The sequence below is a fragment of the Perna viridis genome, chromosome 2, assembly GCF_037379345.1.
Source record: "Perna viridis isolate PV_CMFRI_1.1 ecotype Kerala chromosome 2, ASM3737934v1, whole genome shotgun sequence".
Lineage (NCBI taxonomy): Eukaryota > Metazoa > Mollusca > Bivalvia > Mytilida > Mytilidae > Perna > Perna viridis.
In genome coordinates, this window is record NC_142446.1 from 2,870,445 (window position 1) to 2,894,206 (window position 23,762).

General features: G+C 33.4%; 1 protein-coding gene across 1 annotated transcript in view; it reads left to right on the plus strand.

The window, feature by feature from the left end:
• LOC148623302 (endoplasmic reticulum aminopeptidase 1-like) overlaps nt 1-22,067 on the plus strand; it is a 53,836-nt gene extending 31,769 nt beyond the window's left edge. The window contains exons 11-19 of the mRNA XM_088565061.1: nt 1,062-1,189; nt 3,133-3,188; nt 6,954-7,101; nt 8,474-8,547; nt 10,580-10,684; nt 11,242-11,409; nt 12,002-12,142; nt 15,498-15,579; nt 17,147-22,067. Coding sequence (XP_088421187.1) covers nt 1,062-1,189; nt 3,133-3,188; nt 6,954-7,101; nt 8,474-8,547; nt 10,580-10,684; nt 11,242-11,409; nt 12,002-12,142; nt 15,498-15,579; nt 17,147-17,287 — 1,043 coding nt within the window. The 3' untranslated portion in view covers nt 17,288-22,067. The remainder of the gene's footprint in view (nt 1-1,061; nt 1,190-3,132; nt 3,189-6,953; nt 7,102-8,473; nt 8,548-10,579; nt 10,685-11,241; nt 11,410-12,001; nt 12,143-15,497; nt 15,580-17,146) is intronic.
• Nucleotides 22,068-23,762: the final 1,695 nt, after the last annotated feature.

Genomic DNA, 23,762 nt, shown 5'->3' on the forward strand with positions numbered 1-23,762 from the left:
AGTTGTTAGCAAATTTCTATCTATTAAATTTAAAATGCATTGAATTCCAACTACATATGTACATTACTGATATCTTTAGAAAGATGGAGTTTCAATATTTTATTTATAGTTTTCTTCCTACACTATCAAATGGTGAATTTAAAATAAAAATTGCCTCTTTAGTGAAGTTGTGATGCTAAAAATAATTATAACTAATTTGTGTTTTTATACATTATACAGCAATGAAAAAAGAATGAAACAATTGCTTATAATCTAAATCCAAAACAGTAAATACCTTCAGATGTAGGCATAAGGTCTGATGTATACAAACTGATACCTTCAGATGTCACCTCGGCATAAGGTGTGATGTATACACACTGATACCTTCAGATGTCACCACTCAGCATTTGGTCTGATGTATACACACAGATACCTTCAGATGTTACCTCAGCATAAGATCTGATGTATACACACTGATACCTTCAGATATCACCTCGGCATAAGGTGTGATGTATACACACTGATACCTTCAGATGTCACCTCGGCATAAGGTGTGATGTATACACACTGTTACTTTCAGATGTCACCACTCAGCATTTGGTCTGATGTATACACACAGATACCTTCAGATGTTACCTCAGCATAAGATCTGATGTATACACACTGATACCTTCAGATATCACCTCGGCATAAGGTGTGATGTATACACACTGATACCTTCAGATGTCACCTTGGCATAAGATCTGATGTATACACACTGTTGCTCTGATAAAGTAATAAATCCATGGTGACAGAATGATGACAATTATTCATAATCAGTAATATAACAACACAGACACAATGATGATCAACATCTGCTGACATGAAATCTCTGGTGGTTAACTATTTTATATGGCCTTAACAACCACTCTTTAGTGTAAGGTAAAAATGAACTTAACAACAAACAAACCCACAATAAAATTACGACATGGAATACCTTTACGTACAGAAGATAGTAAACATGAACCAAGTCATTACAAGTCATATTTAATCAAGAAGAGCATTCTTTGTCTTGAAATGACCATTGTATTTTTTTTTTTCAGCTGAGATAAGGGTTTCAAAGGAGGTGAAGTATTTGAAAGGAAATTATGGGATGTATGGATTCTATCGTGTAAACTACATGGAAAATATGTGGAGATCAATCATACAACAGCTGGAAGCAAATCACACTGTACGTTTGTATACCTCTGTTTGTCCATCCCAAATCAAGAATAATTTTTGGTTAATAGCATTCTCTTTTCCATTAATATCAATTTTTTTACTAGCATTACCTAAGTATTGAAGATATTTAATATTTGTAGTGTTTGTTGTCATATTGAAGATGTACATATCCTATTATTGAGAAATTTGATATGCTTAGAAAATATTAAAAATCAGCCCCCAAAAGAAAAGTGTTTTTCATAAATTTGAAAATATTGTTATTCACTTGTAAGATGTATGTTTTCATTGAGAGAAAAAAAAATTATTTCTGTTCATAATGTGTTTCACTTCAACTGAAGATGGAAAATTAAGTAAAAATGAAAAAAATCAGACAAGTTCTATGAAAATAGCTGATTTCACAAGACGTTTTATTATAGAAAACATAGTTGCATGTGTTGAATTAATATTTATACAAAAATGCCTTCTATATCATTACAACTTCTGGCTTTGTTGTGCAAAGCATATATATTATTTGGATTGAAAAAGTAAAAGTTTTGCAAAATAACAGGCATAAAACAAGTGGAAATCTACCTCTTAGTGTCCTATATTTTATAAAGCATGTTGAACATATCAATTTTTTTGTCACGGTCAGCTGTAGATAGTGTCTACTAAATGTACCTGTAACCCAAAAGTATTGAGTCAATATTTTCAAACATTGCACAATGTTTGTGTTGGTATACAAAAGATGTGTACCTCCTATTACAGATGAATTTGATAAATATTTATTATGAATTTTAATTGTAGAAATTAGCCATCCTTTTAGACTTGTATGCTCACATAAGTACATACTTAAGGTATATATACCTGTACCCACACTCTAGTTGTTGATCTTACTCAGAGTTGAGGTAATATACCTGTACCTACACTCTAGTTGTTGATCTTACTCAGAGTTGAGGTAATATACCTGTACCCACACTCTAGTTGTTGATCTTACTCAGAGTTGAGGTAATATACCTGTACCTACACTCTAGTTGTTTATCTTACTTAGAGTTGAGGTAATATATCTGTACCTACACTCTAGTTGTTGATCTTACTCAGAGTTGAGGTAATATACCTGTACCCACACTCTAGTTGTTGATCTTACTTAGTGGTTATGCATATATTAAAGATATTCATATGCTGAGAAATAAATGGCATTTATGGAGATTAAAACATGTCATGGTTCTTCTTGGGCAGTTTGGAGTTTTAAAAGGTGGAAATTCCATATTGTTTCTATGTTTTCACGATAATTTTAGATGACTTTTTTATAACCTCCATTCTTAGATTCAATTAATATTGTATGACAGCCAATATGATTGATTGATTGATTGATTATTGTGGTTTAACACCCATGTAGTAATATGTCAGCTATATTCAGGCGATAAACATGAAATGGATGATAAAATGAACATGAAATGAGATATGGGATGGGACACAAGGATAATGGGGTCGACAAATTTTGATTGCTACTGGAAATAGGGAGAAGTGGGTAGGGTCGGGGAATTTAGCCTCCAATGGTTCCTACTCAGATAGAATATTACAGAAGGCTTCTTTAACGTGCAAGGAACATGGCATTTTCCCAACATGATTCAGCACTATGGTTTCTGGTCAGGTTTTCCGTATTATGGCCTGACGACCCAAGCAAGTAACATGCCAGGGTTACCCCATTCCACCACCTGGGGCACATAACTGAGTTGCTCTGTGGGCAGACAACCCTAGCCCCTGTCCAAGATTCTGAGCACTATTTAGACGCCTTTTACAACAATCTTAGCGCTGCTGCAGGCCTATCCTTTTGACATCCTGACCCGCAGAGGGCGCCAATATGAAGATACATGTACTTGAAACATGAGAAATAAATTGATAATAAGATAGTTTGATATCAAATTTATACATGTATTCTCAAATTGATTAAAGTTTGATTTTGGATTATTCAAGGTTTTTAGTGCTGGTGATCGGGCTGGTCTTTTGGATGATGTGTTTGCCCTGGCAAGGTAAGTACATTCTAAACTTTTCATATTTGGCAATGATTGGAAATACAGTGTCACAGTAGACATAAATAACATTAATTATGAACTCGTCAGTACCACCAAACAGCACTCATCATAAACTCTTCAGTACCAAGAAACAACACTAATTACAAACTTCAGTACCACCAAACAGCACTCATCATAAACTCTTCAGTACCTCCAAACAACACTAATTACAAACTTCAGTACCACCAAACAGCACTCATCATAAACTCTTCAGTACCTCCAAACAACACTAATTACAAACTTCATTACCACCAAACAGCACTCATCATAAACTCTTCAGTACCTCCAAACAACACTAATTACAAACTTCAGTACCACCAAACAACACTTATTATAAACTATTCAATACCACCAAACAACACTAATTACAAACTGGTCAGTATCTCCAGGAGTTACTGAGGGTACTATGTATAGTAAACAACTAAAAGAAAAATACAAAATTGTTGAAAACTTTTTAGCTATAACATTTTAAGATTCTTCACAAATAAAACTTGTTTATAGAAATTAAATATTCTGATAATCTGCATGCCTTCACTGTACTCACAGTCTGCTAAATACAGTAACTTCTTTTAGCACTAACCTGTCTTATTGATCACCTTGTTAAGTGATATCTCCTCTTAGTGACCACCAACAGTCTTCAAAAGCCCCTCTGATTAACCACTTTCAGTCTGCAATAACCCGTTTTAGTGACAACCTTCACTCTGGAATAGCCTCTTTTAGTTTCCACCTACTGTTTGCAATAGCCTGTCTTAGTGACCACCTACAGTCAGCAATAGCCTGTCTTAGTGACCACCTACATTCAGCAATAGCCTGTCTTAGTGACCACTTACAGTCTGCAATAGCCTCTCTTAGTGACCACCTGCAGTCAGCAATAGCCTGTCTTAGTGACCACTTACAGTCAACAATAGCCTGTCTTAGTAAACACTTACAATCTGCATTAGCCTCTCTTAGTGACCACCTACCATTTGCAATAACCTGTCTTAGTGACCACCTACAGTTTACAATAGCCTGTCTTAGTGAACTTTTAGTCTGCAATATCCTTTCTTTGTGACCACCTACAGTTTGCACTAAGCTGTCTTAGTGACCACTTATAGTTAGCAATAGCCTGTCTTAGTGAACTCTTAGTCTGCAATATCCTTTCTTTATGACCACCTACAGTTTGCACTAAGCTGTCTTAGTGACCACCCACATTCAGCAATAGCCTGTCTTAGTGACCACCTAAAGTCAGCAATAGCTTGTCTTAGTGACCACCAACGGTCAGAAATAGCCTGCCTTTCTAATTGCATACAGTCTGCAATAGCCTGTCATAGTGACCACTTACAAGCAACAATAGCCTGTCTTACTAACCAAGTACAGTCAGCAGTAGTCTGTGTTAGTGACCACCTACAGTCAGCAATAGTCTGACTTGGTGACCACCTACAGTTAGCAATAGCCTGCCTTATTGACCACCTACAGTCTGCAATAGCCTGTCTTACTAACCAAGTACAGTCAGCAATAGCCTGTCTTAGTGACCACCTACAGTCAGCAATAGCCTGTCTTACTAACAATGTACAGTAAGCAATAGTCTGTCTTAATGACCCCGTACAGTCTGCAATAGTCTGTCTTTGCGACCAAAGTCTGTTTTAGAGACCACTTACAGACAGTAATAACCTGTCTTAATGACCACCTTCAGCTTGCATAACTGTAAACATATCAATTTTCATGTATTCTGTCAAGTGAACAAATTCATGGGTGTCAGTTTTCACTGTTTTATAAAAAAAAAAAAGACCAGCATTATATTGTTTTACATTGTTTTTTCCTTGTTTATATAAGTCAATTTTATGGGTACTTAGGTATATTTTGCACTTTTCTGTCAGTGAAAATAGCAATAATATCTTTACAGTATATCATTTTAAAGTCCATTTAGCCAATTTGACAGTAAAATAAAGGAGAAATCATTTGAAAAAATCTAGGCAGACTTACTAACATGGGGGGAAACCATTGAACTATAATTAAAAATTGTAGTAATTGACATTTTATCATTTTAAGTGTGGTTTAACTGACTAAAGGTGTATAATGACATTTTTTACAATTTCTGAAAGTTTATAATAATATAATGCAGTTGTCTTTATCTTCATTCCTTAGACATTTCCTTTCTGTGCATTCATTGTGTATGGATCTGTATGAAGTTTCAACACAAGGTTCCTTTACACAAAAGGAAGATTGCAAACAGTGAACTCATTTCCGATACAATCAGTCTGTTAATGACAAAGGGTTATGTATTTACTTTGGTTTGTTTTTTTTATTGTCTAAAATGAAAATCATTGATATTTTAGTTTATATTATATATCAAGATTGATGCTGCTGCTAACATTGGAACATAAGGTCTAGCATCAGTCTACATTTACCAAACATTGTTGAAGATAGGCTTGATATTGACATGAATAGAATGAATTGTTTGAGAGTTACAGCCCTTTGAAATTGTAATATCCTGTTTTCTTATTTTAAGCCCTGAAACTGTAATAAAATAGTGGATCATTTTATTTTAAAGTCTGTGTCAGAAACTTACACCAGGGTTCGTACGGGTCCTTGAATACTTGAAAGAGTAATCAAAGGAACCAAGGTTATAGCGGTAATCAAAAGTATGTAATCCAGGGACAAAGTCCAGACATAGAAAACAGACATACACAACAAAGAACATAAAGTAACTAAAATCATACATACAAAGTAACAAAAGCAAATGAGCAACTCGGACTCCACTAAAAACTGGGAGCATGGACTAGGTGCACTGGTAGGGTTGAATCTGGAAGTCATATAATTTCATTTTGAAAATTAAAGTCATTGAATCCTGTATTTTTGCCAAAAGTCCTTGAAAAGTTATGGAATTTTATTCAAATGACATATTGTTTTAAGTGTTGAAATAAGCAATCTATAGTCTTCTTTATCTCACGTTCAGGAAGGTAAGTCAAGGGGGAATAACCTGTAAGTGTTGTGGGACTGGTTTCCATTTGTGAATGTCATGAAGGGAACCAGATTTAGCCGATGTCAAAACATGACCTTATAAAGCAAAATGCCAGGAAACTGTAATTTTCAACCCAAGTGTGTTGAAAAAGAAGAATACAAGGGTTGGCTTCAAAAGGGAGGTGGTGCAGGAAATGCCAGGTGCACAATCTGTGCAAAAGACATTGACATTCCGAGCATACAGTCATTAAAGATATCGAGGTTAACAAAATTCCATCATGTAGGACACATGTCTCAAACCTAAAGTTCTCATCAGCTACGTTGGCCAAAACATATTGAAGGGCTGAAATATTCACAAAATTAGTTCAAAGTTTTTTATAGGTCAAAGCAGTCTAATCCACGTAAATCTGGAACTTAAGAAGCTTAGATTTTGCTCCTGTTTGAAGTCATGGTAACACATACCAGATTTTTGAATGTGTTCAAAACATTTTGCATACATAAATATGCTTACAATAATTGAAAAACTTGTAAAAAGATGTGCAATTGTTCATGGTTTTGGGAATGGAATATTAAAAAAAATCCTTGAAAAGTCCTGGAAAATTGGAGCAAAAAAGGTGTATGAACCCTGTTATGCTGTACATGTTTAATATTTTATCATCATCTTTATTGAGAGATTTTTCAAGCTATCATACACTTCCATGAAGATCCCCCTATTTTTAGGGTTCAGCATTTGTATTTGTATTAAGCTGTATACCACTTATAGCACTTTGTTTTACTTTACAGAGCTGGCTTAGTCCAACATACGATTGCTCTAGATTTATCCAAATACCTGAAAAGAGAAATGGATTATTGCCCTTGGTATGCAGTTCTAGGTGGATTGGGCTACATTGAAAAAAGCCTACAGTACAGTGACACTTATCAACTACTCCGGGTATGTGTATGAACAGTATATGTCAAAGTAGGAATATTTATATTTATGGTTAGCTGTATGTTAATACAAATCATAGGTATATGTCTGACTAAAGATAATATGTAAGGCTTACTGAAGCTTTGTGTCTATCCTACTACAGTTATGTCTGAACTTATGAAGATTTGAGTCTAACTTGCTGAAGCTATGGGTCTGAACATGTGAAGGTTTGTGTCTGACCTACTGAAGTTTTGGGTTTGAACATTTGAAGGAATATGTCTGACCTGCTAAAGTACTAGGTCTTAACTTAAAAGGATTTGTGTCATACTTGCTGGAGTTATGGGTCTGAACTTGTGAGGGTATGTGTCTGACCTGCTAAAGCCGTAGGTCTGAAGACTCTGAAATTATGAGGATTCATGTCTGACCTGCTGAAGCTATGGGTCTGAACATATAAGGATATGTGTCTGACCTCCTGAAGTTAAGGCTCTGAACATGTGAGGGTATGTGTCTGACCTGCTGAAGCTAGGAGGGAATGATTCTGAACTGCTAAAGCCATGGGTCTGAAGATTCTGAACTTATGTGGATTTGTGTCTGACCAGTTGAAGTTAAAGGTCTGAACATGTGACGGTATGTGTTTGACCTGCTCAAGCTATGGGTCCGAACATGTGAGGGTATGATTCTGACATGTTGAAGCTATTGGTCTGAACTTATGAGGTTATGTGTCTGTATGGCCGTTAGTAATTGTAAACCCCACATAACTCAAAGTTCTTCTGAATATATGTATTTAGATTTGAAGAAGTAAGCGTTAAATATTCTGTTCTATGGCCACATTCATTCTGTGTCAGAAGCCTTTGCGATGTCATTTGTAGTCATTGTTAATGATAGTGTATCCTTCAAACAACTGCTGGTAAGAAAGTAAACTCCTGTTACTGTTGATTTAACCAAAGCCAATTTTCAAAGATCATCTCCACTGAGATGACAATGTTTTGCAGCTTGATAGGACTATTGCCTACAAACAATATAATTTTTGTGTGGCTCAGATGGCTCAGTAGTTCAGGATCTTCAGCACCTCTAGTTCGATGTATACAATACATTTTGGCTTCAGGCAGGTCTAAGGTAAAACAAGAGAAGGGATTCATAGATATATGTAACAAATCTATAACTAATGATGATGTATGCAGAATGAATGGAAAAATAAGAAGCAGTTCTGAAATGAAAATAAGAGGAGGAATGATCATTCTATCAGGACAAAGTTATTACATATCAGCCATTCTTCTAATGGTAGGAGCTTATAGATATCCACCTACAGGTGATCTATTATGTTAACTAGCTTGTCCTTAAATACATGTATATGTGGTATAGAATTGTAAAATATTTTATAATTTATTATTTTCAGACATATATCCTGTCCCTAATCAAGCCTGTGAGCACTAAACTTGGTTGGGAAGATACAGGAGATCCTCTTCAAAAGTGAGTCCAGTTGTATTTTGTTATGATGAATTACAAATAAAATTACAGCAAACTTTTCTGTCAAAATTAAATAAAAAGACTGACTTAAGCAACTAAAAATGCTTAACAAAATACACAACATTTACATGGAATAAATACTAGGACACCACCTGATGTGTTTAACATCCTTGAACACCCTTCCATGTATCTTACGCTTACCATCACTTGGCGTCTGTCATCGCTTGTCTTCGTTAAAAAATTTTTAAAACTCTTCTCCTCTGTTCAGCATGATGAGATCTATCTATGGCCAAATTGTCATTTTAATCTGTTAAGCCAGGTTGAAATTATTGCCTTTTTCAACGTTTTTTTTGCTCTTTTTTATGTTACTTCTTTCAAAAATCTTCTCCTCTGACACTACTTAACCAATTAGAACCAAACTTAATATGAATGTTTCTTAGAGTATCCTGCATAGAACTGATGTTGGGATTTTTGATTTGTCGAAAAACATGGCAGCTGTTACTGAAAATGGAAAATAGGGGTCAGACAGTAGTTTTTTGCATGTATCTCCAAAATGGTTAGGTCTAGCCAAATTCTTTTAATTGCTGAAATGATCCTTATTATAAGACCTACAAAATTCTCCAGGGATGAAAGTTGCATGACGACTCCTTGTAAGACTTATTGCTCTTGAAAGATGAAAAATGATGTTTTTCTACAGTTTTCAGCCAATATCTTGAAAACTATGATAGATAGAAAGAAACTTTCAATTAGTGAGATGGTCCTTATGATAAGTCCTACAAAAGTTTTTTTGAGTCAAATTGTTGGACAACTTCTTGTTAAATTAATTGCCCTTGAAAGGCAAAATTCAACCAGGTGAGCGATGCAGCCTCCTGGAGCCTCTTATTTTCCGTTTTTTGCTATATATTAATGTTATTTTTTTCAAAAATCTTCTCCTCAGATACAATTTGACCAATTTGAACCAAACTTGGTATGAATGTTCTTTGGGGTATCCTGCATAGAACTGATATGGGGATTTTTGGTCTGTCAAAAAACATGGCTGCTGTAACTATTTCTGTAATGATCCTTATGATAAGTCCTACCAAAGTTCTTAAGTCAGAATTGTTTGACAACTGCTTGTTAAATTTAATATTGCCTTTGAAAGGCAAAATACAACCAGGTGAGTGATTCAGGCTCCTGGGAGCCTCTTGTTAAGAAAGAAGGGGCTATACTGTAATCACCATGTAGATGGGGCTACTGTAATTGTATAAATTGTGTTATTTTCATGGTGTACAGAAAAGTTTGAAAAATATTACCCAACTAATTTATGTTTAACACATATAACACTGTGACAGAATCTATGAAAATTAGCAACCTCAAAAAATAAGTACATTTACAATATACTTTAACTACTTTGAGGGAAGTTGGGGGAGGCTATTATATACTGTAATCTATTTGTGAAGGGAAACTAGGCTGTTATCACCCTGTTAGTGTGGGGGCTATAATGTAATCATCTTGTTCATCAGTCAACAGTAAGGTTTAACTATATCCTCCACTGTATGAGGAGGGCAAGGGGGGTTATACTGTAATCATGTTGTTAAAAGGTTAAACTGCAGTCATCTTGTTATTCTATTTATAGTTGGGTTTATGATACCCCACTAGTAAGAGAGGTCTATACTGCAAACATCTTGTTATTCTATTTATAGTGGGGTTTATGATACCCCACTAGTAAGAGAGGTCTATACTGCAATCATCTTGTTTGTCTACTTAATGTAGGGTTGTTAATACATTAACCCCCCTCCCCCCACTTGTAAAAAGGGGACATTACTATACTGCTCATTAGTTCATTGTACCACATGTTTACAAATAATATTTGTTGCAAGACTTTGATAAAAAATTTATTCATCACTGTCACAGTCAAAAATCCTGAAAAAGTTTGATAGGACTTAAAAGTAATAATTTTTATGAAAGCTTGTATATAGGGGTTGTAGGATATAAACAGTGGAGTAATCTAGGCTGCCTGGAGCCTCTGGTTCAAAAGATGTTTCTATTTTTAAAGGTATCTCAGAAGCAACATCTTAACAGAAGCTATAGTCATTGGAGATGAGGATGCTACAAAGAAAGGGAGACAACTCTATGATGATTGGATGCTGAAAAATCAGACGTATGTGTTTTGGTTATAAACTATTTCATCAATAGAAATCAATGAATAGTTTAAACATATTATGTAAAGTAAAAATAAAATCAGGTCGTTATTGCTGCCTTTAAATATATGATAACGTAAACACAAAAATATGTTGGTTTTTATGTAGTTTGCATCTTTCTTTTAACTTTTAGATTTGTCCCCCTGTATAGAATTGCTCTGGCATTAAACCCCAACAATCAACTAATCAATCTTTATAGAATTGTTACCTTTGAACAGTCAAATAATTATGTCAAGATGTTTACAGGTATTCAAGCTTCCTTGAGCCTCTTAGTCTTGAACTTATTATTGTTATTTTGTTCATGAATCAACTTTCACCTATTAAATGGGGACAACAGAAAATTTATTCACATCAGGACATAAACTTTTCTGATATATAACCAATGGCAAAATCATGGCAATGGATTGACTTCTATTTTATTGTGTTACTTTAATTGTTGATTTTATAGTTTTCAATATTTTTTCCAGTTCTGACTTGAATATTTTTTTTATGATGAATTCATGATAATTTACTGTAGTGTAAGTCCCAACTTGAAGTCATCTGTGTATCTTGCTGGAATAAAGTATGGTGGTTTAAAGGAATGGGAGTTCATGTTGAAACAATACAATCTTTCATTAACGCCATCTAGTAAAGATAGATACCTGAGTATGCTGGGAGAAACCAAGGATGCTTTGCTCCTTAATAGGTACCTTTACTATGCTAATATGGTCCACTATACATACAATTTAAATTTCCCTTTAAAATATAAACCAAATTTTTATGATTAAAAGTAAAATATATTACAGTTTTACCTCAAAAACTGAATGATGACGATAAGTATACAAATACTTAAGCCTTGATATTGGTAATGGAAAGACACTTATGTAATTAAGGCCTTCGTTACTAAAAATCTTTTGATATCTCCTGCTAAGTTTGGGAGTATATAGGAATCACCCTGCCTGTTTATCTATCTATCCATAGATCTCCATCTGAACTGTGTGACAAACTTTGATGAATAGGGTAGGCATCATATACAATGTTTACAAGTGAATTTCCTGAATTTCCTCTCAGTTTTTGTAATCTTGCCATGTAACGTTACAATTTAGTGGTTTCTCCAACAAAGGAACACATGTCATGTGACAGTTTTTTGTCTAATAAGATGAAAGATATATTTTTGAATTTTGAATACCAGTATTTAACATGGCAGCAGTGTTCTAAAATGTTTAACACAATTTTGATTCTATGCTGATATAAAAGTCACCTGCAGTTGGATGTACACATGAATTATATTGTTATAGGTTGTTACACATGACATTGACAGGAGATCTGATAAAGCACCAAGACCTGTATAAAGTAATGAGAACCATCACCAAGAATCCATCAGGCCAGCTTCTATCATGGAGATTTCTACAACAAAACTGGAACAAATTCTTATCATGGTAATTGCAAGTAGAAATTTAATTATAAATTAGATATCAGTAATTTTATCAATTTACAACTCATGATAATTTCCATAATATAAAACGATGTATGTTACCATGGTTACTCGTGTGATGATCTCGCATACCACTTCTGGGACAAATGGCCACCCCCTATATAGTAGAACATAGGAAGTGGTTAGTGAGACCTATATCAAGGTTCTAAATCACAAAAGGAAGGTCAGTATTGATTTTTTGGGTTTTGACCCAAACTGTATTAGAATAAGGGACCAAAAAGGGGCCAAAAACAAGCATTTCATAGAATTTAACTATTTAACTCCAGTGAAAGCTAAGAATGCTTATGATGTTGTTCCTTAATATTGTATGATACAATGGTCAGACTGATATTGATTTTTGGGGTTAAAATTTGAACATTTCAGAAATAAGGGACCTAAAAGAGTGACCAGAAACATGTGTTTTCCTGATGTCCAGACAATAACTTGACTATTGGTGAATGAATCTCTTTGACATTGTATAACAAGATGCCTTACCACCAAGGAAGGCTGGGATTGAGTTTTTGGGTTAAGACTTGAAATTTTTTGGGAATAAGGGGCTGAAAAGGGGCCTGAAATGAGCATTTTTCTTTTGTAATGGATAATAACTTTAGTAAAAATGAATGGATCTCATATAAATTTTACTGCAAGGTGTCATATCACCAAAGGAAGCCTGGGATCAATTTTAAGGGTTGTGACTTATGCCAAGTAAGAGTAATCAAGGGAACCAAGGTTATAGCGGTAATCAAAAGAATGTAATCCAGGGACAAAGACCAGACATGGAAAACGTACATACACAACAAAGAACATAAAGTAACTAAAATCATACATACAAAGTAACAAAAGCAAATGAGCAACTCAGACTCCACTAAAAACTGGGAGCATGGACCAGGTGCACTGGTAGGGTAAGCGTCCTCTGCTTTTCTAGAAACACCCACCGAGTTGCTCATAAAAAGTCAAGTCCGGGGTAGACAAACGAGGAAAAGAAAACTATGACCCATTGAATAAATCAGTTTTCATGGTGCAGATGGATACAACATAACGATCCACGAGTTCATGATGACGACCATAAAACTTCTGTAGTGATGACTTCAATCTTGTAGCAACATAACCCTGTTCCAGAAGCCTATTTGTTAGAGTTCTAGCGTGATACAAAAAGTCTGTGTAGTTTCGGCAAGCTCTGGCATAACATATGAGTTGTGATTTGAACACTCCATACGCAGGTGCCAAAGGGATGTTGCCACATATGAAAGGAAAGTTGACAATTCTGAATGAAAGTCATCACGTTTGTTGTAAAGTTTGGTCAATAGTTTTCCTTTACCATCGATTTCTAAGTGTAGGTCTAGATATGAGGCTGACTTCACAGTGTCTGTAGTATCCTTTTTCTCAAGTTCTTTTGGGGCCATATTTCTGGATAATTGAGTAAGAGGGAATGAATCACTTTGAATCACTTTGAATTTCCACAAGTACCATACCCCCTAAGAAAGGTTTGGTTTGATTTTGGAGATTTTTTATTTAACCATTCAATTTTAACGCTTCAATTTTGGTGAAATTCTTATCCTGTGTCAAATATCTATAGTGTGTCCATGTTACCCAAATGTTCAGGGTTTGACCTCTGTGGTTGTATTGAGCTGCATTCTTCAAAGCATTTTATTAGCCTTTTGGATACCTGACTGAAGAAGTTATTGAGATTATTTCTTTCTAGCAGCTGGACTTATGACTTTCATTTCACTACCAGAACCCACATGGGTCTGAGAGTGTTTCCCTACTCTAACAAGCCTGGAGGTACAGGTCCTTCTCAGAACCCACATGGGTCTGAGAGTGTTTCCCTACTTTTACTAGCCTGAGGTACAGATCCTTCCCAGAACTGGTATGGGTCCAAGAGTGTTTCTCTACTTTAGCTAGCCTGGAGGTACAGGTTCTTCCCAGATGCCACATGGATCTGAGAGTGTTTCCTTACTCTAACTAGCATGGAGGTATGGTTCCTTTCCAGGTACCACATGGGTCTTAGTGTTTCCCTACTCACTAGTCTGGAGGTACAGGTTCTTTCCAGGTACCACATGGGTCTGAGAGTGTTTCCTTGTGCTCACTAACCTGGAGGTACAGGTCCTTCCCAGGTACCACATGGTTCTGAGAGTGTTTCCCTACTCTGACTAGTCTGGAGGTTCAAGGTCCTTCCCAGAACCCACATAGGTCTGAGAGTGTTTCCTTACTCTAATTAGCCTGGAGGTACAGGTCTTTGCAAGAACCCACATTGAGTTTATAGTTGATTTCTAGTCAGTAACCTGAGTATCAGTTAAAAGATATACGACCACATTCATGTTAAAAGATATACGACCACATTCATGTTAAAAGATATACGACCACATTCATGTTAAAAGATATACGACCACATTCATGTTAAAAGATATACGACCACATTCATGTTAAAAGATATACGACCACATTCATGTTAAAAGATATACGACCACATTCATTCTGTGTCAAATATTTAATCAAAATCCAAATAAAGAGATAGTGTCAAGTGTGGGTGCAGTATCTTCTGTTGCTCCAATTGTTTAGGGTTCAAAATTGCCTTATCAAGCTGCACCCACAAAGCATTTTTTTATGCAATATAGTAAGGAACTTTTAAAAGATTAATGTTTTTCATGCCACTGCAAAAATATTGTTTAGTCCTATTGTGGTATTATAATATCATCATTATAGTCTGCATTTTCACCCATGGACATTTTTTGTCTGGACAATAAATTGAGTATATAGATCTTTATTTTATAGCACAACAAGGTGCCACACCATAAAGAAAAGTTGGGATTGATTTTGGGGGTTGTGATATGAGCCTTTTAAGAATTAAGGGCCAATAACAAGCATTTTCCTGATGTCCCAACCTCAAAATTGTACAAAGTGTCATATTACAAAAGGCAGGCTGGGATTAATTTTGTGAGGTAGTGACTTAAAATTGTGGAGGAATTACATGCCAAAAAGGGGCCACTTCAAATCTGTCAAATTCTTTAATATTCTATGTGAAAGGTTAAATCACAACCTTGAATTGAGTGCTCATACATGCCCAAAATATTCATTTGTTCAACCAAGCGCTTTTATTAATCTTTAATGGAAATAGATTGTAAGATACATTTCAAAAACAAATTTTGATACAGTTTGATAGATGATTTCAAGTTTAGGACTGCGTGAAAGTAAGCTGATTGGAGTAAACGGGGGGAAATTTGATACACTGCACCTAAATCTCAGGGAAAAAAATCGGACAAATAGGCACCAGATAAGAAGATGATTCAAGAAAGATTTATCACAATAATCATATTTTTCAGGTTTAAAGATGTGTCTTTCACATTACCAGAATTTGTAAAAAGTACAACATCATCTTTCTCTACTGAGTTTGATTACCAAGAGGTTTGTTATATATTTTAGTGGCATCTTTCCCTTGATTACTATTTTACATTACACTTATGATTCATTGATAGCTATACAGTTATTTAAACAGCTGTTGACTGATGCCTACATAGTACCAGTGTCCCCTACTTAACAACACTTAAGGTCAAATTTGAACAAATTTAGTCGTTGGAAAGGTGTCATATCCTTATATGATGGCTTGCCAATCTACAGTCTGGAAGGGAAAAGATTTTTTAGGTTATATCAAATCAATGGCAATTCATACATTAACTAGATTATACAATAAGATTCTCTGGCGTACTTGAATTAAGAATTAACCTATATCTAATGATGATTTAACCATTGACCTGTATCTAATGATGATTTAACCATTGACCTGTATCTTATGATGATTTAACCATTAACCTGTATCTTATGATGATTTAACCATTAACCTATATCTAATGATGATTTAACCATTAACCTATATCTGATAATGAGTTAATCATCACTTATATCTTACGATAATTTAACCATTAACCTATATCTTATGCTAATTTAACCATTAACCTGTATCTAATGATGATTTCACCATTGACCTATATCTAATGATGATTTCACCATTGACCTATATCTTATGATGATTTCACCATTGACCTGTATCTTATGATGATTTCACCATTTACCTATATATTATGATGATTTCACCACTAACCTATACCTATATCTTATGATGATTTCACCATTAACCTATATCTTATGATGATTTCACCATTGACCTATATCTAATGATGATTTCACCATTGACCTATATCTTATGATGATTTCACCATTAACCTATATCTCATGATGATTTCACCATTTACCTATATATTATGATGATTTCACCACTAACCTATACCTATATCTTATGATGATTTCACCATTGACCTATATCTTATGATGATTTCACCATTTACCTATATCTTATGATGATTTCACCACTAACCTATACCTATATCTTATGATAATTTAACCATTAACCTATATCTTACGATGATTTAACCATTGACCTGTATCTTATGATAATTTATCCATTAACCGTTATCTTATGATGATTTAACCATTTACCTATATGATGTGATAATTTACCAATTTACCTTTATATGTTATGAATATTTATATTTTTTATACCTCAACACCATTGGAGAGTGAGTTGTACTATTTTTTACCTGTATCCGTCTTTTTTTCTTTCTGTCATTCCTTATCACATTTTTTTCGTAACAAAATTCTCAACTTGTGTACAATAACAGTCTGTTAAATGTATTATACTTAGCTTCATAGAACATCTACTTTGACAAACCCTTCAATTTTCCTAATACAGTGGTAATATACTAAATTTTTGTCACATTTTTCCTGCCTACTATTTAAATAACAATTGCTGATATGTTGTACTATGCTTTCTATTGGGGTATTGTTTAGTGGGATGCATTTATGTACTCGCATCTACCTCCTGTTTGCCGAAAAAAACTTTTACTGATATATCACATATATTGTATTAAGATTTCTGTCCTTTTCCCACAATTCGAACCTGTTTTTATTGTTTCAGGTGGACAAATTTTTCAAGTCGGTCAATACTGGCCCAGCAAAGAGAGCAGTATCTACAGCACTGGAAAATATAAGGACAAATATCAACTGGTTGAAGTCACATGAAGGAGAAGTAACAACATGGTTACAAAATAATATTTAACATATCTTGGGTTTGTTTGGGGCCAAAGAGGTGTTTTGCTTATGGCTTATTTTTTATGGATAGTACTGGGATAATATGGGTTGCAATTACTTACAAATGGGAAAAATTATATTGTAAGCAAAACATAATTTTAGTGATGCACTATTTTACATTTAAACATGAAATGTTTCTCTTATTGTTAATTTTTTATTCCATTATTGCTGTAGAGTATTTGGAAGAAACTAATTGATTAAGAACTATACCCTTTCTACTAATGGTTGTGTAATTGTTTGTGATTTGAATACTATATACTTTAGAACTCACTAAGCATTTAATATACAGAAAGTTTATTATATTATGTTTGTCACTCTGTCTATCTCACAACAGTTTTTACAATTTATATGTCGGCCAAAAAATTTGTGGACATATTGCGATACCATGCTCTGGTCTATGGTGTCAGCATTGGTCTTGGTTCACTTTCGTTTATTTACGATAACTTGACATAGATTTGAGGGCTATTCTTGAAATCATAACGCATTGTTCCCCAAGCTGTAGCTGAGGGCTCGATAGTTTTGTAAGTAATTTGCTGCCACCACTTTTGAACATGAGGTGCAAAAAGGGGTAATTAGGTATTGTAATTATAATTGATATAAATAGTTTATTGTTAATCAGATGTTGATGGTTCCATTGTTTTTTTTTTTTGTTGTTTTTTTTTTCAAATTCTGATTTACCGGTCAAAAGTTTTTTTTACAGAAAAGACTATATAACTATTTGGAGTTATAGGGTATGATATTGGGCCATGCCCCCAAAAAATCATCTTTGTTATTAAAGGTCCAATTTCTTATATTTTTTTCCATTTGAGTCCCTCATGAAAATTCCTGCCTGTTTTCTAACCTGATTACAGTTCTTATGGTTTTCGATTTATAGGGACCAAAGGCAAAGGTCTTTGATGAGCACCTTAAACCCTTTGTTGTGTCCTAGCCAGTTGTTGCATCCATAATATACTGTATTGTCCACACTTCCCACTAGTGAACAGAGTTCATTTAACATTCTGCCCTTGGGAAGCTCATTTACCATAAGATGTTTTTGTTTGTAAGAGAAATTGTCCATGGTAATGAAGTTTTACTAAAATACTACTTTTCACGCAACAAAAACTAAAATCAAATACAATTTAGTTTGAAATTTATGATGAAATAATAAGTAGTGATTTTGTCAAGCTTCAATCATCTAATAGCAGGTTGATAAAATGGTCAGATATATTTTCTTTTAAATAAATCAGGATACTGTTAAAACTTTTCAAAAATAGAATGAATTGTTAAGAATTGGCAATGGTAAAAATTTTGTCTATTTAAAAATAACATAAATTTTCCATGTACATATTTTGTTTATTGCACTTTGCATAATAAACAAGAAGCACATGGAACATTTATGTTATTTTTCAATAGACAAAATTTTTATCATAGCCAATTCTTATAAATTAATTTTAAAACATATTTTTATCTTTAAACATGAGAGAAGTACCTCTGAATTTAACTGAATATGGGCATATCAATATTTTTTATCCATTGAGATATAACAAAATTATTTTAACCAATCAGATTACAGCATTTAGTATTGACTTTTTGATGTCCTATATGACATAACTTTCCTGACTGTTTTATTTATAAGTCATGTAAGTTAATACAATTCCATGTTGTGAGACATGCTTTATTGTGTATTGATGTTTTTTTTTATTATATAACTTGTGCTTTAGGGAGTATTGTGTAATGATGTTTTTTTTATTATATAACTTGCATAGCAGTCATACAAGGATCACTATGAAGCTACAGTAACACCTCACTACAATAACTCAATTGTAGTCTGAGTACACCTTGTAAATTTTCTTTTGTATAATTGCCCCAAATAGAGCTACAAAATTCAGCTAGTGGAAGAATATATCTAAGTAAAACAGTAAACATGATTAAGTTGAAATTTTGTTTGGTAACTATTTAACATGATTAAATTGACATTTTTTTTTTACTTTACTGCTTTTGACAACATAAAGAGTCACAGACCATTTTTATACTGAAGGGGCCGGGGCTTGGGATTATTTCGGAAAAAAAACAGAATTATTCCGAATTTGAGCAAAACAAATCGTTTTATTCAGCCATGGACAGAAAAAAAATATGATTCAATATTTCCCCAATTAACAATGTAGATTTTCAAATACAATTTTAAGGTTTTTGATATCTCAGGATCAAAGTACTTTATGTCACGTGTCCATGCCTGGAACTTCCCTACTATTTCTGAACTCTCCACAAATATATAGTCCAAATGTAATTCCTTTTACATCATTCATTATCTCTTTATTACCAGTAAATTGGTTTCTGGCAATAATTCCTTTTATACCAATCAAGATCTCTTTTACAACCAATACAGTGTTCTAGCTAGGATTTGAAAGTAAAGGGGAACAGGGCACTATAACGGGTAGCATGTTTTGTTTTTTTTAAACCAAAAGGGACATTGATCTTAGTTTTTTTAAGATTTATGTTTGCATTAAGTCAGAAATTTCTTCCTTCATTTTTTCTTTTCTTGTATGTTTGTATTCTTATTACATACCTGCCCACTTATGAAAATGAAGGTGGGACAATGTGTGAATGGACAGTATTGCATCATATTTTGTAAACTGAATAAGGTTTACTGCATTGATATATGCATGACACCCTTATTGTATTATAAAACCTTTCTTAATTGACCTAATGCCTTGTGAAAATATATATTTGTGAAATATTTCAGCCAGAATTAAATTACTAAAGCTCAAAGTTTTCCTCCATGAAATAATTGTGATCATACACAATCCTCATTTATAAAGAATGACATGTAGACAAACTTGATTATTGTTCAGAGAGATATGCGGCATTGTATCAGCTGATTAAGGCTAGTGATTCTGTACATTTATGACACATTATAAGATGAAATGTGGCATGAAATACTGAGTAAATATGTTTCTGCCATTTGTTCAGCTCAGTTATTATTCTACTATTTCTACAAAATCAAGATCTAGTCTTCAAAATCAAATGAAGATTGGAGGGACGACTTTTTGCCCTTTAAGGATATTTAGTTATAAAATTCATTTAGGGAATTTAGTTCTTGCAGTAATGAGTCAAGAAACATTAAATGTGTTAAGCATGTTCCATTTAACACATTTATCAGTCAAAATGTTCATCCTATCATTGATGTTTTTATGATTGATAAACAGGAAATGAAAAGTTGTGATTTTAACCAAGTAAAATACACGGGAAAATTCAAATTGATAAAAAGTGTCTTGTTTTGGGAAAACTTATGTTCATCATGGAAATTATTTTCTTAAGGTGACATTGGTTTTTTTTTTTTATATATAATTAGTGTTGGATAAATACTCAGTTATAATACTTTTTGAATGTAAATTTAAAAAAAATAACTTTTGAACAGGTTAAAACATTTTGGGGAAAGGTGAAATGGAACAAAATTTGTAAACAAGTGTGACGTTGGATGCTGTTGTACTATTAATTACAGTTCGTACTTCAGAAATCAGAAGTAAAGATTGATATTCCTTCCTACACATTAGAAAAATAGCAGTTCTAAATAATATGGGAAACACAAGTGTATGATTACAGTTTTATTTTACATCATATAATCTTTGTAATTTTATTCATGTTAGAATTTTCACAAGAATCTAAAAAAGAACCAAAAAAACACTTCCAGTGCTAATCGCACTTTGATTTAAATCTGGCTGCTACTGAAAAAAAAATATTTTCACGTTTGTGTGAAAAAAATTCTAACTCAACATAAAATCCCAGGATGTTGACCTATTAACTAATTTTGGTTTACAGGTAAGGGAAGCAGCACAGGTAACATACTAAAGTCTTACATGAAATATTGATGAATTAGAAGCTTATTGTTTTGCCATATTATTTACTGTGATATACAGATATTCATGTTATCTTCTAGTATATAAAATGCTCATGAAGACATTCCTAAATTATGGGTTATTTTAATAAATCTGTCCTGAGTTTTTTGTGATATATTGGTTGCTCAGTAGGTTTTTCTGAATTTACTTTTTTCATCATCAGTAAAAATGTAGCTAGTTATTCATTTTAACTTTACAAATACATGTATTTTATTAAAGTCTTTTGTATCATTTTAAGTTTATTTAGAATATGATACCATTATCAATGAATTTATGTTGTAGTTTTTTTACACTATTTATGTTTAGTTTTACTTGATTAATGATGTATTGATGAATTTTATACCTGTATTTTGATGTAAAAACAGCATGAACTCAATTTTAAGAATCATTGAATTATACATTGAAATGAATCTCTATTGAAAGTTTGGTTTATTTGGAGTTTGAATCTCTCTATTTTAAGCATCTTGTGATCTAGTGCCTGGTGCATAACAATAAATACATGGTATTCCTCATAAAATGTAAATGGAAAATCTGATGAATTTTGTGGAAGTAGTGAATAGACCAACTTTTTCTATTCACTTCAATCTTTTGTTCCTCCATACAAATATTAACTCTAACAACATTGTTTGTCTTCATGGAAGGAAACAGTTTTTTTTTTGCTTTTTAAACTTTTCTAGCTTTTTTCTTCAAGCAATATGACTTTAAACACATAAAAAGATAGTATTATTGTATCATTTTTATTGAAAAATATACTAGACTGATGATGCTTCTTACATTCAGTAATACTCAGACTATCTTATATGTTTTGTTGTGCCATTGTTAGCAGAGCTTTATATATTTGTTATCATGTAATATATAGAATATAAATGAAAACTGTTGTTAAATCATTGATACCTGTTTTATAGTAGCTAGATGGAATTAGAGAACCTTTGCGAGCATGCTCAAATACCCTTTACCTTGACATAGTCACTGAGCAAATCCTACAGAACAGTATTACAACATGCAATTCTACATGTTGTGTACTACTTTGTGCAAACTTTCTTTGAAATCCAATTAAGGGGTTAGAAGGAGGCCCTCAAGAAGGTATAAGTTCCCTTCCAGAATTTTTTAATACCAAAATCTTTTCTTTTGGAAACTTGCTTATTTCAATGATTAACAATTTTAAAAAATGTTTTGGTGTATCACCCTCTATCTGATTCTACACTGGTGTATCACCTTTGCCTGGTTCTACCATGGTGTATCACCCTCTACCTGGTTCTTCCATGGAGTATCACCCTCTACCTGATTCTACCGTGGTGTATCACCCTCTACCTGTTTCTACAATGGTGTATCACCTACCTGGTTCTTCCATGGTGTATCATCTGCTGCCTTATTCTTACATGGTGTATTACCCTTTACTTTATTCTTACATCTGTGTTTTTCGAAAGGAAATGCCATTTCTAAGACAGTCCGTCCTTAATATAATCCATTTATAACACATTAATGCAGAGTGCGAGGATTTTCTCTTGTTTAGTTATCACACTTCTGTCCTTAAATGGCTTTTCACCATGACATTAAAATGTTGAAGTTTAAGTGCATAAAAAAGCGTGGGTGGCGGTGGGTATCCTTTGTGAGTTTTACTCACAGTATTTCTAGTTTTAGATTATGATCTTAATCTTTTTGAAAGTATCACAAATCAAAACACAGACTTTGTCATCAATGAATACCAGAATATGGGGTATCCATCTCTTATCCCTTACTCCTGAACTTATGAATGAAATTTAAAAAAACTTTCACAGAATCTTTATCAAGTATTGAAAATGTGAACCTTTTCTGTCAGATTTTGATCTTAATATTTTTGAGATCTCACATTTGCAAAACATGGAGTTAATCATGCCCTTTATATAGGGGCCCTTATCATTCCACTGATTGGAGTTTAATCATGCCCTTATATAGGGGCCCTTATCATTCCACTGATTGGAGTTTAATCATGCCCTTATAGAGGGGCCTTATCATTCCACTGATTGCAGTTTAATCAAAACCTCACACCGAATTTTTATGACATATTCCAAATATGTACCCTATTTTAAAAAAAATTTGATCCAAATCTAAACCTTTTATTTAATGATCAAATGATATGACCACATGATTTCAAACTCTCCAGGTGAGCGATTCAGACTATTTAATGCAGTTACATAATATGTACCTATATCCCTTGTACTAAAGATTCTCAAAACATCAATAAGGTTTGAATGAGCAGATGCACTGACAAAAACAAGACTAGCTTAATATTACTGTGGGAAAATTCTACGGCAGATCAGCTTACAAGTACATAGAATTGACATTACAAGGCAGTAGCATTGTCCAAGACTTCTTCAATCTTGAATCTTCAATTATGATTACAGTACAGTCCAAGAAAATTGGCCTAAGGCTATATTGATGATTCTTCATGATCTGTTGAATTATAATACAGAGCAATATGTATCAATTCACAATACAAACATTTGTTCAAATCACAATTATTGGTTACTAAGATTTTTAAAAAAAGTCAAAATGTCTCAATACACAGATTATATGACTATTTTCAAG